The following is a 16,870-nucleotide window of genomic DNA, read 5'->3' as shown; positions in this document are numbered from 1 at the left end:
CCTAACAGAAATGGCTTCTCTCTCTGCCACTTTCCCACACACTGGGCAACCCTCTAATGCAATACGTTCACACTGTCTGGCTTTTCTCACCACTAGAATAAGTTCTCTTGGAGAAAAGGTGCCGGGTCATGAATATCACTGTTTTCTCAGAGGCTAGCAACACAGTGTTCAAAATGTATGTGTGGTATGTAAGTGTATCAAACATTAAAAAGGGCTGGATAACACTAAAAAAAAAAGTCTGAAAGATTGAGGAAATTACTGGATAAGTGACTGTTAAGAGTTCATGAACTCATTATACATTCTATGAAATTAGAGCCATGCTTATCTGTTCTGTGACGGTATGCAAATTCCAAATGTTTCATTAAGATAAAGTAAACATCTACTACTACCACATCATGTGATCTATACCCCGCCCATATAACCTAATGTTTTAGTGGCTATACAACTATTGAGTTGACCAATAAATTAATGGCAACATTGATACTGTTTGAGTTTGAATTTGAGAAGCAAATTATTATGAACCTCAGAATCTACAAACAAAATTATTATAAGTTTGAACACTTCCCCCCACTTTGATACTTCTAATTTATCTATGAGAAATTGGACATTTCACTTAATACCTAAAAGTTCTTCCCTTCTTATCCTAATTGTTTTTCACTTTAAACCTTCTTATCAAGGTAGGACATACATATAGAAAAATGCGCACAACCTAAGTATAGAGCTCAGCAAATTTTTATAAACTGAATACATGTGTGAAACCAGCACCCAGATCAAGAAAACCATATTGCCAGCACCAAAGAAATACCCTTGTGCCCCCTTCCAATTCTTGGCCCTACCCACCATCTTGCTTTTACTAGTATAGACTGGCTTTGCCCAGTTTTATATTTCATATAAATGGAATCACTGAGTATGTAATCTTGGAGTATCCAACATTCTTTACTCAAAATTTTGTTTTTAAGTTTAATCTATATTGATGCATGGAGTTGTAAATCGTTTCTTCTCATTGGTGTGTATACTAATTTTTGTAAATATGCCACATTTTATTTATCCTTTCAACTATCATTGGGAATTTTGGCAATTACCGTTTGGAGCCTTTATAGTTTTCCAGTAAACATATATACATAATTCCATTGTGTCAGTCTGTCTGTCTATCTATGAGCAGGCCCTTATGGTTTATTAACCCAGGACTAATTCCTGAAAAAAAACTCTAAATCTGGCTAATTTTGGCAACCAGCTTAAATTTTACTAACAAATTACATTAAAAAAATAAAATATAAAGGAACTATATTTAAATAATAAAAAATAAAAATGTCCTACAGGATTATCATATAAAAGAAAGCATACCAGAGAGTAGGGGTTCAAAAACTGCTGCCTGAAGGCCAAATTGGGACCGCTGCCTGGTCTTGTAAATAAAGGTTTATTGGAACACAGCCATGCTCTTTCGTCTGTGGCCACTTTTGCCCTATGACGGCAGAGTTGAGCAGTTGCGACATCTCTGTCCCACAAAGCCTAAAAATATTTACAGTCTGTCCCTTCAAGTAAAAAGTTTGCTGGCTCTGCCATTGGGCAGTCTGACTGAGGAGCATAATTAGTTTCAAAATAAGCGTACCACATCATATTACTATATTTAAAACCTGTATTATTCTGACAATAACAGAAGCTTCATTATTTCAGATGGCACCCGATGCTGCCTTAGAGGAAACGATCTCCCAGACCTCATAATTCCTTCTCTGGTACTAAAGACATCGAGGAGAAAGGAATGAAGAAAATGTCCCTATGTAGCATTTCTAGTTCCGATCCCCGGCTTTGAGAAGCTGGATATTTCTGGAAGGATGTATGATAAGTAACAAGGCAGTACCTCTTCTGAATCATGGCTATCATTTCAGGGTGGAAGAATCTGACTCCGTCATAATGTGCTATTCCTCCCAGTGTTTGAGGGGATGGCTGACTTATTCTTGTGTTGTAAACCTTTGTGTTACACAAGCACGCATCTGCTTGGTGGCCCTGTGATAAAGGGCAGAGTGAAGACGTGCGGGAACATGGCTGTCCCACATCCCCTCTACTTCTCTAGAACCACGTTACAACTAAAGGAAACTAAGAGGTTCTAGAAGTAAACTTCAGCTTGACATTAAAGTTTAATTAAGACTTGTAGAAGAGCTGCCTATAAATAGACATTTATAAAATATTCTGGCTTGTAACCAAAGCATTAGTCACTGAACACCTTTGGGAAAGAAGTTGGCACTTAGACAAGCAACAGAAGGTGAAAGCACTGCATAAACAGCTAGGTTCCAAGACAACAGCAAATGAAAGAGAAACACAGTATTCACATTTCAACAGCGAGGCTGCTGGTCTGTTTTCCATTTTTAAGCTATTCTGCCACATTACCATAATTACAATTCTACTCTTTATGTGTGTGTGTGTGTATATATATATATGTATACATCTTACTGTATCTTGATTAACAAGGTGCTGTCAGAAAGATACCCACTAGCTTTTTACATGAGACATAATAAAGGACCAGGTGCACATCTGGAAGTGTGACAAGGCCGAACCAGAGCTTTCCCCGGGAATCGCAGTTCATTCTTTATTAAAACATGCATAATGCAGACTTGAAATTTACAAAGCAGCCTAGAATCCATGTAATTTAAACAAATCAAGATACTGTGTACATACAGAATCATAACTTAATAAGTGAAAGGAAAAACAGAAAAATGATGTATTTCGGCACCAGGCTCTACGTTTTTCCTGAATGAACGCTACTGTTCTATTTTGTGAGAAATGCTCCCTAAGTCTTCATATAATTAATGCATTTTGCCTTGCTAAGATGAATGACTGCTTCATAGCTAACATGTTTTTAATCAAGATGCTAGAACAAAATATAACAGAAATTGCTATGTACCCAGGTCAAGGTAATACGAGTCATTTATTTGACAAAAGACTAGCCTGCGGCAAAGTGGCCTCAGGCCCAAGTAAAATTTTGTCCTCTTTTTTCTTTATTACTGACTTCAGGGAAAAAAATAAAATAGTGGAAAATTCTCATCTACTGGGCAATATCAGACACCTGACATTTAAGAAGATTTTACTGAACAGACAAATTCACTAAGATGCCAAGGAGGATAGCAGAAGAACATGGATTGGAAGATAGAGCTAGGAATTAGAATGTTTAGTGTATGAAGCATACGATTCCTCGTCCCCAAACTCTGTGACATCAGTGAGGCATATATTCCCACTATCTGCATTTTAAAAATGGACAGTTTTGTTACGCTCACTCTTTTGGGGGTAACAGCACAGTGCGGTTACACACCGCTCACTGTCTACCCAACAGTGAGTTCCCTTCTTAGCTGCTAACAGAACCCTGGATTCGCCAGGCAGTCGGTAGTATCCCCTTGATACTGCAGAAGCTAAGCCCCCAGCTCAGCTTCAGGGAGTGAATTATGATTGATCTACTATGATCGTGACGACTCCATCCTCTTTCAACCAGGATAGATCAGGGGCAGCATGTGACACCACTCGGGTTAATCAGAATAAGGCGTCTGCTCAGACACTTCCCTTCCTTGAAAGGCAGCCTCAGGAGGACATAGAATTTTGCTCCTGCCCCTTTCTGTTTACTGGGAACCTTGGTGCCCCAGCCGCCACAAGGGAAAAGCCAAGAGAACTGGAAAGATAACCATGAACCACGAAGGCCCAGATTTTGGTAGCTTCTCACTAAACCTGCAACCACCTTCTCCAGACTGCTTATTATGCAAAAGAATTAAACACCTTTGTTTAAGTTACTATTAGTCCCGTACTCTGTTACTCACAGTTAAAAGCATTCCTCACTGATATGAAAGCACTTTTGTTCAGGAAAAGCCTCCATCACTTACCCTGGAAGCATGACGGAGGCACAGAAGAGAAGTAGTGTCATTTAGATCAGTCATCTCTGCGAAAGACTCGATTTTAAATTACCTAGGTGATGGTTAATACCTGCTCTTCTATTTGTAATCTTTTAGCTAAAGTCATATTTGTTCATTTTCACTTCGCACTGTAAGTCCATTTGAATGTGGTTTACCGTCCTGAGAATTTAGAGATTGAGGAGGAAGCCTCAACTTAACGAAAACGTGAGATGGAGTGCATCAGCACTATTTAGTTTGCTGTCGGCAGTCTATTAGTGCAGTCATCAGAAACTCATCATACCTGAAGCAGGTATGTAGCTCTGAGACACAGAAATACCACTAGTGCCAGCAGAGTTACAGTCGGGAGAAGGCATAGAACATATGGTTGCAATTTGCCTACCACGACCGAGAAGGCAGAGAGGACTCCTTTGAGGGAGAGGCAAATTGTTCTCTGAGAGAGCATCATTTATTAAAATGCAAAGTAGTTTGTCAGAACCCTTCACCCGTGGGCCTAAAAACTAATTCAAAGAGTTTTCATTTGAAAACTCTTCAAATAAGTTATTTACCTAATGGAAAGAGCCTGTAATCTTCCTAACTGATGCAAAACATGTGGGGCTTACACTTTACACTGGCCTTGAGGCCACTACAAACTTCATAGAACTGAAAACAACTGACCCAGGCACAGTCAGCAGCTATCTCGGGACATAAAGAAACAATAAACTCTGGACAAATAACCAGTACACGTGCAGAAAATGTTTAGAATTCACTGGCAATATTTCATTTTTTTATCCAAATGAAAACATTTTTATCGTGGTCTATAACTATTCCAACCATAATTTATCAAAAATAACACCTTTTCTCAAATCTTCATATGTACCAGGCTTTGCGCTATGCAATACACTGGCCTGCATTATTGCATTTTATTTTTAAAACAACCTTACAGAAGCCCCAGTGGCCTAATGGATAAGGCACTGGCCTCCTAAAACAACCTTACAGAGTACTATTTTACCTTCTTGCCAATGAGGAAGGACGTTTACAGAGGTTGAAAGGCTTCTCTGAAAAGGTCATTCAGCTAGTAAATGGTAGATAGACTTGAACCAGGTTAGCCTGACTCCAAATCTAAACTCTAAACCACCACAACACTGGTCCTCAGATTTCAGCTTGATAAGAACCACTGACAGCCTTCTTAATAATGAACATTTCTGGCCTGGTCCCCATGGATTCTGATTTGGATGGTCAGGGGCCTAGGAGCCTGCATGTCTACCAAGCATCCCAGGTGATTCTCATGAAGGTGACTCAAAGACCACACCTTGAGAAAAACTGCCTTACCTTCTGTTGGCTGCCATACAAAATCATAATGGACTTGATATTTCGACTACAGGAAACATTATCACTTCGAATTAAAAATGCAGTGTAGGTAATGTAATTTCTCGTGAGAAATACGTAATGAAGAAAAACTGATAATTCAATTACATTAATGATTTAATATCTTAATTCAGTAAGATATTATTTTCATTCTTCAGGAAATAAGCATTCTCAGTAATATTTCCACATAAATTTCAACATCTCATTTTTTTCACGGGCCAGAGGGACTGCAGTGAAAGATGACAAGGTAACCATGGAAGTGTCTGATTTGAGAAGATGAAAACACCACTTATTTGGAGCTTAGGTAATCTTTCCCACACAAAATACTTCTTCTTATCAAAGGCCCATGAGAGCCAAAGCACCAGGAAGACTAAGCATTTTAGAAAGAAAACAAATATGTGAATGGGAAGGTTATAAATTATTCATCTAATAATTCAACAAAGGCACCACAATTACATGCTGGATTACAAAGCAGTTAGCGGTTGCTGTTTTTGGACTATCTAAGCAGCCAATCTGGATAATTTAAGTATAAAGTCCAATTATCTATCAAATAGGTTAGGGCTTCTTGGCCCTCAACTGTGGATGCTCAAGGCTATCCTGGCATTGCCTAGGTGAAAAGAATTAATTTATTCTCTGCCATATGTGATCCCACCCCAGCAGGGTACTCAGTGCTGTTTGTCAACCTTTTTACTCATTCCTGGTTGATTCCCTATCCCATTTATCTTCACAGCTATTTTGAATCTCTTCCCATTCCCTTCACAAGGTCCCAAACCCAACCTCAGAGCCCTCACCTTCCATATACAAACCCATTTTTTATTCTGGCCATCCATTAATTCTCTATATTTCCCTCCCTTCCACGTTAAAATTTCTTAATCAATGTCAGCATCTATTCACAGCTTCTTAGCTCAAGACAAGGGGAATCTTAACTTCTTTCTAAGGCTAACCCTTCCACCTGAGTCTGATCCCAGGTGCATGCTGTTTCCTTTAGAACCCTGTTCCATCCTCAGCAAACATCCATTTGTCACCTACAGTGTTCCAGGCACTGTGTTACCTATTGGGAACGCAAGATGAAAAGACAGGAACCCACCTTGAAGCAGTGTACAGGATAGTGTGGAGACAGACAATAATAGTTCTGAGCACAGGTGCAATGGGACCAGGGCCACAGGAGGACTAGGTTTATGTAGCTGGAGACAAAGTGGGGGGGGGGGGGGCTTTACCTAGAAAACAGCTGAGATTTATAAGATAAATAAGCATTAATCAGATAAGTCAAAGTGAAAAGATACAGAGGCTCAGGAGAGCATGGCATGGCCACACAACTATTCTGCAATCAATGGAAAAAAGTCCTGTGGAATTGCTGAGGAAGGGCACTAAGGACTTTAGATGTTAATGAGCTACTGAAGCCTTGCTATCAAAAGTGTAAGTTAGAACGGTCACTCTGGAAACGTCTTGGTAGAGGAATTTGAATAATGTAAAATCAGAGGCCAGTAGCCCAGAAAGCGGTAAAGCTCAGTGATTCAGGCAGGATATTGAGTGCCTGATTTGGAGCAACAGTGATAGAGATGGAGAAGTATGATGGATAAAAAACACATCTGGGTGGCAATATTATAGGACTTGGTAATTTATTTGATGTCAGGGATAAGAGAGAGAGAAGAATGCAGGTTGAGCTCCAGGCTGTTGGCTTTGGTAACTAATGGTTGTGTCACTGGTGGATAGTGACTGGGCACCCAAGACTGCATGTCTGTTAGCCAGCTGGATGGGTGGGTGTGGAACTCAGAGACACTGATTTGGGCATCAGCAGTGGAGGCAGAGCAGGTGAGGTTATGGTTGTGGGCAAGATTATCCAGGGAAAAAATGGGAGTGTGAGAAGGAGTGAGAGAGGGCTATTAAGGGAGCCAAAAGAGGCAAATTCAGAGGTCCTCCAAACACAAGTGAGAAGGAGGGCCTAGAGAAGCAAAAGGAGATTGGGAGCAGGATGGCATCCGGGAAATTAAAAGACATTGAAAAAAAGGAAGTGAACTGCTGTCAAATTCTTCACAGGACAGTTCAAGTAATATACGAAGTGTCCCCTGGATTTAAGCAGACCATTTCTTTGTTCAATTTATTCTTTTCCCTGCCTTTGATCCTCACACTTGTTTATATCTTCCCATAATTAAATAACACTTGATAAATACATAAAAATTCAGTTGAACCTACTTGTTCCTAATAAATTCTCCTTCCCTTAATCACTGATGCTGTCATTTAGCTATGACTGCACAGAAATTTCTGTTAAAATTTGCCAGCGACATCCTTCTTCTCCCCCACCAGTCACATTTTAAGTGCCAACTTCCACGACCTTTCCTCAGTCATTATGCTCTCTGATTGCTACAAAATCACAGCATTAGGTCCCTCTTTTTACATTCTCCATTGGCTATTTCACCTTGGAGGTGGTTTTCTCTTAGTTCGATGAAGATACTTTTTCAGTCTCCTGGAGTTAAGTCCTTATTCTTTTTAAGCTCTTTAAATAAAATTTACCCACCCCTCTCAAGATTTGATCCTTAGTTCTTTGTGAAATTCACATTTCCATCACAGGCATTCACATAACTAATGTGAAGAGGACCTCCAAACATAATCCTGAACTAGATTTTCCACTGCAGAGCTACATATAGAAGTCTCATCAAATTCAACACACCCCAATTTAAACCTGCTTCCTCTATATCCCTACCTCCCCCAAACAGTCTCCCATATTCCTGTCCTGTCAGTGATGCCTCCTTGCCCTCTTTCACTTTCCATACACAACCAGCTCTTAACCTGAAGTGTGGATTCTCTCTCTCTGGTCCTCATTTTCACATCTTCCCTCTGACATGCAGAACAATTTCAACAGAGGGGATATAGACATGATACAGAATTACAATGGTTTATTTCCCAACATAAATAATGATAGCAATCAACATTTATCCAGTTTGCACTGTGGGCACTATTCTAAGCACGTTTACATGTATTTTCTTTTTCCTGTTTCCCTTCTATGAATTTAGAAGACAAAGATGATTTATTCCCTTTCAAATGGGTCACATATATATTTAGGGATATCTTCGTTTTGTACATCAATCTGAATTATGTAACCAGTTTTTGGATGATAAAATACTAAGCATTATGTAGTAAAGGTTAGCTCATTTTGAACCAAAACTCTATTACCAGGCACTTACAGATGTCTGAAAAATAACTACAGTTATGATAACAATAACCCAAAGCACATTTAAATCCTGAAATATCTTCCGAGTTATCACTGAAAGGTTAAAATCATGCTTGATAAAGCCATGGTGCTCACACATTCTCATTCTTTTGAAAAGTGGTAATCTTTGAGTGTATACTTATGTGACTGCTGTACAGAACACTTAGTCTCTTTCAGCAGAATGAGACTGCTGTTCTTTTCCGGGTCTTTAAATGCTGCTAACCCCCAAGGATTAGTTCTTAGTCCTTTACTCTTTAGAACCCACATGCACACACCAATTACCCCATCCTGATAAGTAAGCAGAGAGCCAACTACACTTACCTCAAAAATCCAATTTTTGCAGAAACCTGTAAATCAGCAGAACAGTTTTCATGCGCACAAAATCTTGCAAAGTTTATCTGGAAATAAAATATGACAGTACTTTTTATCTTAGTTCAAATCAGTAGGTATATTTCTATGTTTTTTAAAGGATAAAATATCTATGACACATGAAAAAATAAAATTAATATAGCAAATGGATAACTCCTTTATACCTTTTGAAGAGTTCGATTTGAGTATCAGTAGGTTCAGATGACAATGCCAGGGCTAAAGTAACCACGTTCTTTCAATAGGTCAATTTAAAGCCTAAGTTTGTTAAGCGAAAGAAATAACTTCTTTCTTTCATAATAGTTGTATAAAAAGAAGTTTAATCAGACTGTGGTAGTAACCTCTGTAAATGTTTAGAACCTGTGCTGCCAAGATGTTCTTCGCTGAGTCCCTCTCGATTTTCTGGTGCTGCCGTTTGATCCCGCCTATTATGCATACGCATGACACTTAATTTTCACAGATGGCAGGACAGTGATTTTATATTGGTTGAAAATAATAAAATTTAGAAATTTTACTTTGAGGATACGGTGAATAAAAATAAATGATAGTTTATCAACAGGTTCCAGAATTTATTTAATTCTGAGTATTTTAATAGGACCCAGAGATACCGCAAGGTACACAGGAAGCCCTGAGGTATAAGCTGGACAAAGGAAAAATAGAGAGATACAAAAAGAAAGGAAGCTGAGAGGAACAGGTGAGAGAGGGAGAGATGCAGAAAAGAAAGAAATCTGGAAAGTCAGAGAAGGAGCCAGGCACATGAAATGTGAAGTGGGTAGAGCGTTGTCAAACGGCACGTCAGACCAGAGACTGCCTATACCAGCGGGAGCAGCGGGAAAGTGTAAATAGTTCTCTAGATTATTAATATAATTTTTTTCTACTTCTCTTATTTGTAAAGCAGGTGGCTTGAAGAATCAAAATGTAGCTCATTTGTAGCTCATTCTAATATAACTATAAATTGCTAAGGTTTGGGCTTATGTACTTTGCAATATTGAGAGGTTCATTATTAAAGACATTTAAAAGTAGTTGATATTGAAAACTGAAGTTCAACAGAAGAGTGAAAAAAACCGACTTCCATAAATATTTTCATACAAGGCTATAGAAAGACTTTGCTCTTAATTTATTATCTTCATTTGATCTAGTATTGTAGACCAGACAGTGCTGACTGCAAGCTCAAATATGTTAAAGCGACTTAGGGGCAATTTTATCTGGACAGGATATGAACAGGACCTTTAAATGTCCCTTTCATCTTTTGCATTCTGTGTGCCATTACTGAATGTTTTAATGAATGCTTTAACCATGGCGCCAAACATCCTGTTGACTCTGTCTTTGTGTTGTTGGACAGTAAAAGTCTGAACAACTGGACTCCTGGGAATAAACACACAGTGAGTGAAACTGATATATTTTGGGATACATTTATTTTAAATTTAAAAAAAAATCATCATTAGAGTATAATTGCTTTACAATGGTGTGTCAATTTCTGCTTTATAAAAAAGTGAATCGGTTATACATATGTCCCCATATCTCTTCCCTCTTGCATCACCCTTCCTCCCACCCTCCCTATCCCACCCCTCTAGGTGGTCACAAAGCACAGAGCTGATCTCCCTGTGCTATGTGGCTGCTTCCCACTAGCTATCTATTTTACGTTTGGTAGTGTATATATGTATATGCCATTTTCTCACTTTGTCACAGCTTACCCTTCCCCCTCCCCATATCCTCAAGTCCATTCTCTGGTAGGTCTGCGTCTTTATTCCCGTCTTGCCCCTAGGTTCTTCATGACCTTTTTTTTTTTGATTCCATATATATGTGTTAGCATACGGTATTTGTTTTTCTCTTTCTGACTTACTTCACTCTGTATGACAGTGTCTAGGTCCATCCACCTCACTACAAATAACTCAATTTCATTTCTTTTTATGGCTGAGTAATATTCCATTGTATATATATGCCACATCTTCTTTATCCATTCATCTGTCGATGGACACTTAGGTTGCTTCCATGTCCTGGCTATTGTCAATAGAGCTGCAATGAACATTGTGGTACATGACTCTTTCTGAATTATGGTTTTCTCAGGGTATATGCCCAGTAGTGGGATTGCTGGGTCGTATGGTAATTCTATTTTTAGTTTTTTAAGGAACCTCCATACAGTTCTCCATAGTAGCTGTATCAATTTACATTCCCACCAACAGTGCATGAGGGTTCCCTTTTCTCCACACGCTCTCCAGCATTTATTGTTTGTAGATTTTTTGATGATGGCCATTCTGACAGGTGTGAGGTGATACCTGATCGTAGTTTTGATTTGCATTTCTCTAATGATTAGTGATGTTGAGCATTCTTTCATGTGTTTGTTGGAAATCTGGGTATCTTCTTTGGAGAAATGTCTGTTTAGGTCTTCTGCCCATTCTTGGATTGGGTTGTTTCCTTTTTTGATATTGGGCTGCATGAGCTGCTTGTAAATTTTGGAGATCAATCCTTTGTCAGTTGCTTCATTTGCAAATATTTTCTCCATTTCTGAGGGTTGTCTTTTGGTCTTGCTTATGGTTTCCTTTGCTGTGCAAAAGCTTTTAAGTTTCATTAGGTCCCATTTGTTTATTTTTGTTTTTATTTCCATTTCTCTAGGAGGTGGGTCAAAAAGGACCTTGCTGTGATTTATGTCATACAGTGTTCTGCCTACGTTTTCCTCTAAGAGTTTGAAAGTGTCTGGCCTTACATTTAGGTCTTTAATCCATTTTGAGTTCATTTTTGTGTATGGTGTTAGGGAGTGTTCTAATTTCATTCTTTTACATGTAGCTGTCCAGTTTTCCCAGCACCATTTATTGAAGAGGCTGTCTTTTCTCCACTGTATATTCTTGCCTCCTTTATCAAAAATAAGGTGACCATATGTGCATGGGTTTATCTCTGGGCTTTCTATCCTGTTCTATTGATTTATATTTCTGTTTTTGTGCCAGTACCATACTGTCTTTATTACTGTAGCTTTGTAGTATAGTATGAAGTCTGGGAGTCTGATTCCTCCAGCTCCATTTTTCTTTCTCAAGATCGCTTTGGCTATTCAGGGTCTTTTGTGTTTCCACACAAATTGTGAAATTTTTTGTTCTATTTCTGTGAAAAACGCCATTGGTAGTTTGATAGGGATTGCGTTGAATCTGCAGATGGCTTTGGGTAGTAGAGTCATTTGCACAATGTTGATTCTTCCAATCCAAGAACACGGTATATCTCTCCATCTGTTTGCATCATCTTTAATTTCTTTCATCAGTGTCTTATAGTTTTCTGCATACAGGTCTTTTGTCTCCTTAGGTAGGTTTATTCCTAGGTATTTTATTCTTTTTTTGCAATGGTAAATGGGAGTGTTTCCTTAATTTCTCTTTCAGATTTTTCATCATTAATGTACAGGAATGCAAGAGATTTCTGTGCATTAATTTTGTATCCTGCTACTTTACCAAATTCATTGATTAGCTCTAGTAGTTTTCTGGTAGCATCTTTAGGATTCTCTATGTATAGGATCATGTCATCTGCAAAAAGTGACAGTTTTGTATCTTCTTTTCTGATTTGGATTCATTTCTTTTTGTTCTCTGATTGCTGTGGCTAAACTTCCAAAACTATGTTGAATAACAGTGGTGAGAGTGGGCACCCTTGTCTTTTTCCTGATCTTAGAGGAAATGCTTTCAGTGTTTCACCATTGAGAATGATGTTCGCTGTGGGTTTGTCAAATATGGCCTTTATTATGTTGAGGTAAGTTCTCTCTACGCCTACTTTCTGGAGGGTTTTTATCATAAATGTGTGCTGAATTTTGTCAAAAGCTTTTTCTGCATCTACTGGGATGATCGTATGGTTTTTCTCCTTCAATTTGTTAATATGGTTTATCACATTGATTGATTTGCATATATTGAAGAATCCTTGCTTTCCTGGGCTAAACCCCATTTGATCATGCTGTATGATCCTTTTAATGTGCTGCTGGATTCTGTTTGCTGGTATTTTGTTGAGGTTTTTTGCATCTATGTTCATCAGTGATATTGGCCTATAGTTTTCCTTCTCTGTGACATCTTTGTCTGGTTTTGGTATCAGGGTGGCCTCACAGAATGAGTTTGGGAGTGTTCCTTCCTCTGCTATATTTTGGAAGAGTTTGAGAAGTATAGGTGTTAGCTCTTCTATAAATATTTGATAGAATTTGCCTGTGAAGCCATCTGGTCCTCGGCTTTTGTTTGTTGGAAGATTTTAAATCACAGTCTCAATTTCAGTGCTTGTGATTGGTCTGTTTATATTTTCTATTTCTTCCTGGGTCAGTCTCAGAAGGTTCTGCTTTTCTGAGAATTTGTACATTTCTTCCAGGTTGTCCATTTTATTGGCATATAGTTGCTTGTAGTAATTTCTCATGATCCTTTGTATTTTTGCAGTGTCAGTTGTTACTTCTTTTTCATTTCTAATTCTATTGATTTGAGTCTTCTCCCTTTTTTTCTTGATGAGTCTGGCTAATGGTTTATCAATTTTGCTTATGTTCTCAAAGAACCAGCTGTTAGTTTTATTGATCTTTGCTACTGTTTCCTTCTTTTCCATTTATTTCTGATCTCATCTTTATGATTTCTTTCCTTCTGCTAACCTTGGGTTTTTTTCTTCTTTCTCTAATTGCTTAAGGTGTAAGGTTAGGTTGTTTATTTGAGATGTTTCTTGTTTCCTGAGGTAGGATTTTGTATTGCTATATACTTCCCTCTTAGAATTGCTTTTGCTGCATCCCATAGGTTTTGGGTCTTCATGTTTTAATTGTCATTTGCTTCTAGGTATTGATTTCCTCTTTGATTTCTTCAGTGATCTCTTGATTATTAAGTAGTGCATTGTTTAGCCTCCATGTGTTTGTATTTTTTACAGACTTTTTCCTGTAATTGATATCTAGTCTCATAGCATTGTGGTCAGAAAATATACTTGATATGATTTCAATTTTCTTAAATTTACCAAGGCTTGATTTGTGACCCAAGATGTGATCTATCTTGGAGAATGTTCCATGAGCACTTAGGAAAGTGTATTCTGTTGTTTTTGGATGGAATGTCCTATAAATATCAATTAAGTCCATCTTGTTTAATGTATCATTTAAAGTTTGTGTTTTCTTATTTATTTTCATTTTGGATGATCTGTCCATTGGTGAAAGGGGGGTGTTAAAGTCCCCTACTATGAATGTGTTACTGTCGATTTCCCCTTTTATGGCTGTTAGCATTTGCCTTCTGTATTGAGGTGCTCCTATGTTGGGTGCATAAATACGTACAATTGTTATATCTTCTTCTTGGATTGATCCCTTGATCATTGTGTAGTGTCCTTCTTTGTCTCTCGTAATAGTCTTTATGTTAAAGTCTATTTTGCCTGATATGAGAATTGCTACTCCAGCTTTCTTTTGGTTTCCATTTGCATGGAATATCTTTTTCCATCCCCTCACTTTCACTCTGTATGTGTCCCTAGGTCTGAAGTGGGTCTCTTGTAGACAGCATGTATACGGGGCTTTTTTTGGTATCCATTCAGCCAGTCTCTGTCTTTTGGTTGGAGCATTTAATCCATTTACATTTAAGGTAATTATTGATATGTATGTTCCTATTACCATCTTCTTAATTGTTTTGGGTTTGTTTTCGTAGGTCTTTTCCTTCTGTTGTGTTTCCTGCCTAGAGAAGTTCCTTTAGCATTTGCTGTAAAGCTGGTTTGGTGGCACTGAATTCTCTTAGCTTTTGCTTTTGTGTAAAGTTTTAAATTTCTCCATCAAATCTGAATGAGATCCTTGCTGGGTAGAGTAATCTTGGTTGTAGGTTTTTCCCTTTCATCACTTCAGGGATACATTTTAAAAAGCTGTTCACTGTTTAGAATGCAGGATCCATCTCAAAATGCACATACAGTTAAGTTAAAAAGAGAAACTGTTGTGTAACATAGATACACGTTTATAAATGAGTAAAATCTGACTAACAAGACATGAGTGAATCTGTGGGTAGGGTGACTGAGAGGGAGACAAACTGAAAAAGAAGGAGACAGAAAATGAGAAAGATAAGCTGAACACACATGACGATGCTGAATAACTCATGAATGCAACTCACTTCCATTAGGAGTGCTCTCTGGAAATATATTTTTTTCACTGGCAAGGCATCAAGGAGAGAAAATTAACATTTTATGTATATGGGAAACCACTGTTATGACTAAATGCATATTTAAAAGTATTCAGTTCAATATCCTAAAGGGAATATTAAAAATAAAGAAAAATGGAAAACAAGACATACCATAAATCTTTTTTATAAAAACATAATTTTAAAGAAATTTAGAGGGAGTTCATTTCCTCAGAACTATGTACTATTTCAAAAAAATTTCTTCAGTTATATGTCACATGATGTTTCAAATAAAGGAAAAATTTCCTACTGTTTTTGCAATGATGTCTTTTTCTTTCTTCTGCTGAAGAATTGGCTGAAGTGGTGGGAATTCCTCTGTACTTCGTTTACTGATGACATGATGTCCCAGGTGGTAAGCGGCTTCAATCTGAATTGGGGTGAGGATGTCTCGTACATCTTTCTAAAGAAATTGAAAGCCATATGAATTAATAACAAAAATAAGCATCTAAATAAAAAATATATATAAAGTCCCTCCTTTCCTGCATAAGGTCAAACACAATATATGGAAGTCAAAGAAAATCCTTTCCTTTTAAGCTAAATTGTTAAAAAATTGAACTATTTTCACACATTACAAAAGCAATCACATTTATTAGGAAAAAGACAAAACGTATTAAAAATGAAAAACCGTAACTATCCAATAATAGTTATGCAGGTCTACATTTTGGCATATTTTCTTCAATGCTATTTTCTATGCATACAATTTTCTTATTAGTTGTTACAGTTTTTCTACATTTATTGTGCTTTTACACTTTATAAAGAAAGAGTTCTTGGATTTATTTATCAATGATACAGGAATTGTAACCCATTTGGAATCCATTCTGCTCTGTATGACACTCTTTTAAGTTTAATATCTTACTAATTTTTTACACAGCATTTATCATTCTTAATCTTCTTTATATGTAGTCAAAAAGTCTTTGAGTGATTAGGTTTTTAAAATTTATTGTCTTCTGCCCCCCAAGGAATGACTCTTGAGTTTATTACACTGGTTGTCAATTCATATATTTTAATCTTTATTTCTACATGCAGGCATTATTTTTCTCTCTTTTAAAAAACATTTTCCCATGAACTTTAAATTTATTTCATCTTTTCATTTGATTATTCAATAGCCCCTTCATTAAATGGGAATGTACAACATTACTATCAAAATTATTTGCTAACATAAACATGCACAAACACTAAAATAACTGACAAGAAAATAACTTTGAAGTAGTTTGGCATTCAATTAAGAAAACACTTCCCTAAAGAGTAAAGGTGTTCTAGAATCCCAAGTCTGTGAAAAAAAAAAAAAAGGAAGTCAAGTAAGATAAAAAACATGGCATCTCTTAGAAAGCGCTTCTCAGAGCAGCCCTGCCTATACAGATATGAGATTTTCAAAATATCTTGAACAAAGCAGACTCATTTATTTTTCTCCCTATCTAAGAGGATGGGCAAATAAGATTCCACTATAAAGTAATCCATGAGGATTTATAACAGAATTCAGTTGACAATTTAAACTGCACGATATAAGACATGTTGATGGCAAATCTATAGAACAAGTAGCTTATGCACAACAAAAATTAAAAGTAGATATTATATCAGGATTTGAGAGAGAAGCTCACGATCAGCAGATACAGTCCACCTACACAGGAACTATGCAGTTTTTCTTTTTCTTTTTCTTGGTATTAGAATTGTTACTATACTCAGATGATATTCAAAGAATTGGTCACACACTTTGTCTTTCACACTAACAATTTAAATGTAAAGCTTGGCTTGACTCTACGTTTCATATGCCCGTTTCAATTTACATTTCTTCTGATTTAAAAAAAAAATAGATTCATCAAAGTCCCACTAAAGAAACTCAAGTGTCTTCATTGGGACTAGACATATTAATTTTAACCATAATTGAGCTTTATATTTATGAGGTTTATATTTACACTTAGTGAGTTCCTTAGTAGATC

At 37.2% G+C, this 16,870-nt stretch overlaps 1 protein-coding gene across 9 annotated transcripts in view; it reads right to left on the bottom strand.

The window, feature by feature from the left end:
- Positions 1 to 16,870, bottom strand: part of ITGA4 (integrin subunit alpha 4) — a 463,364-nt gene that overhangs the window by 17,105 nt on the left and 429,389 nt on the right. For all 9 annotated transcript variants that reach the window (XM_079924117.1, XM_079924118.1, XM_079924112.1 and 6 more), the window contains 2 exons: positions 15,184 to 15,333; positions 8,767 to 8,843 (listed from right to left, as the gene is read on the bottom strand). In XM_079924117.1, coding sequence (XP_079780243.1) covers positions 8,767 to 8,843; positions 15,184 to 15,333 — 227 coding nt within the window. The remainder of the gene's footprint in view (positions 1 to 8,766; positions 8,844 to 15,183; positions 15,334 to 16,870) is intronic.

Source organism: Stenella coeruleoalba (genome assembly GCF_951394435.1).
Source record: "Stenella coeruleoalba genome assembly, chromosome: 6".
In the NCBI taxonomy this organism is placed as follows: Eukaryota; Metazoa; Chordata; class Mammalia; order Artiodactyla; family Delphinidae; genus Stenella; species Stenella coeruleoalba.
Note: the sequence above shows the minus strand (reverse complement) of the source record. Positions and strands in the feature narration are given on the sequence as shown.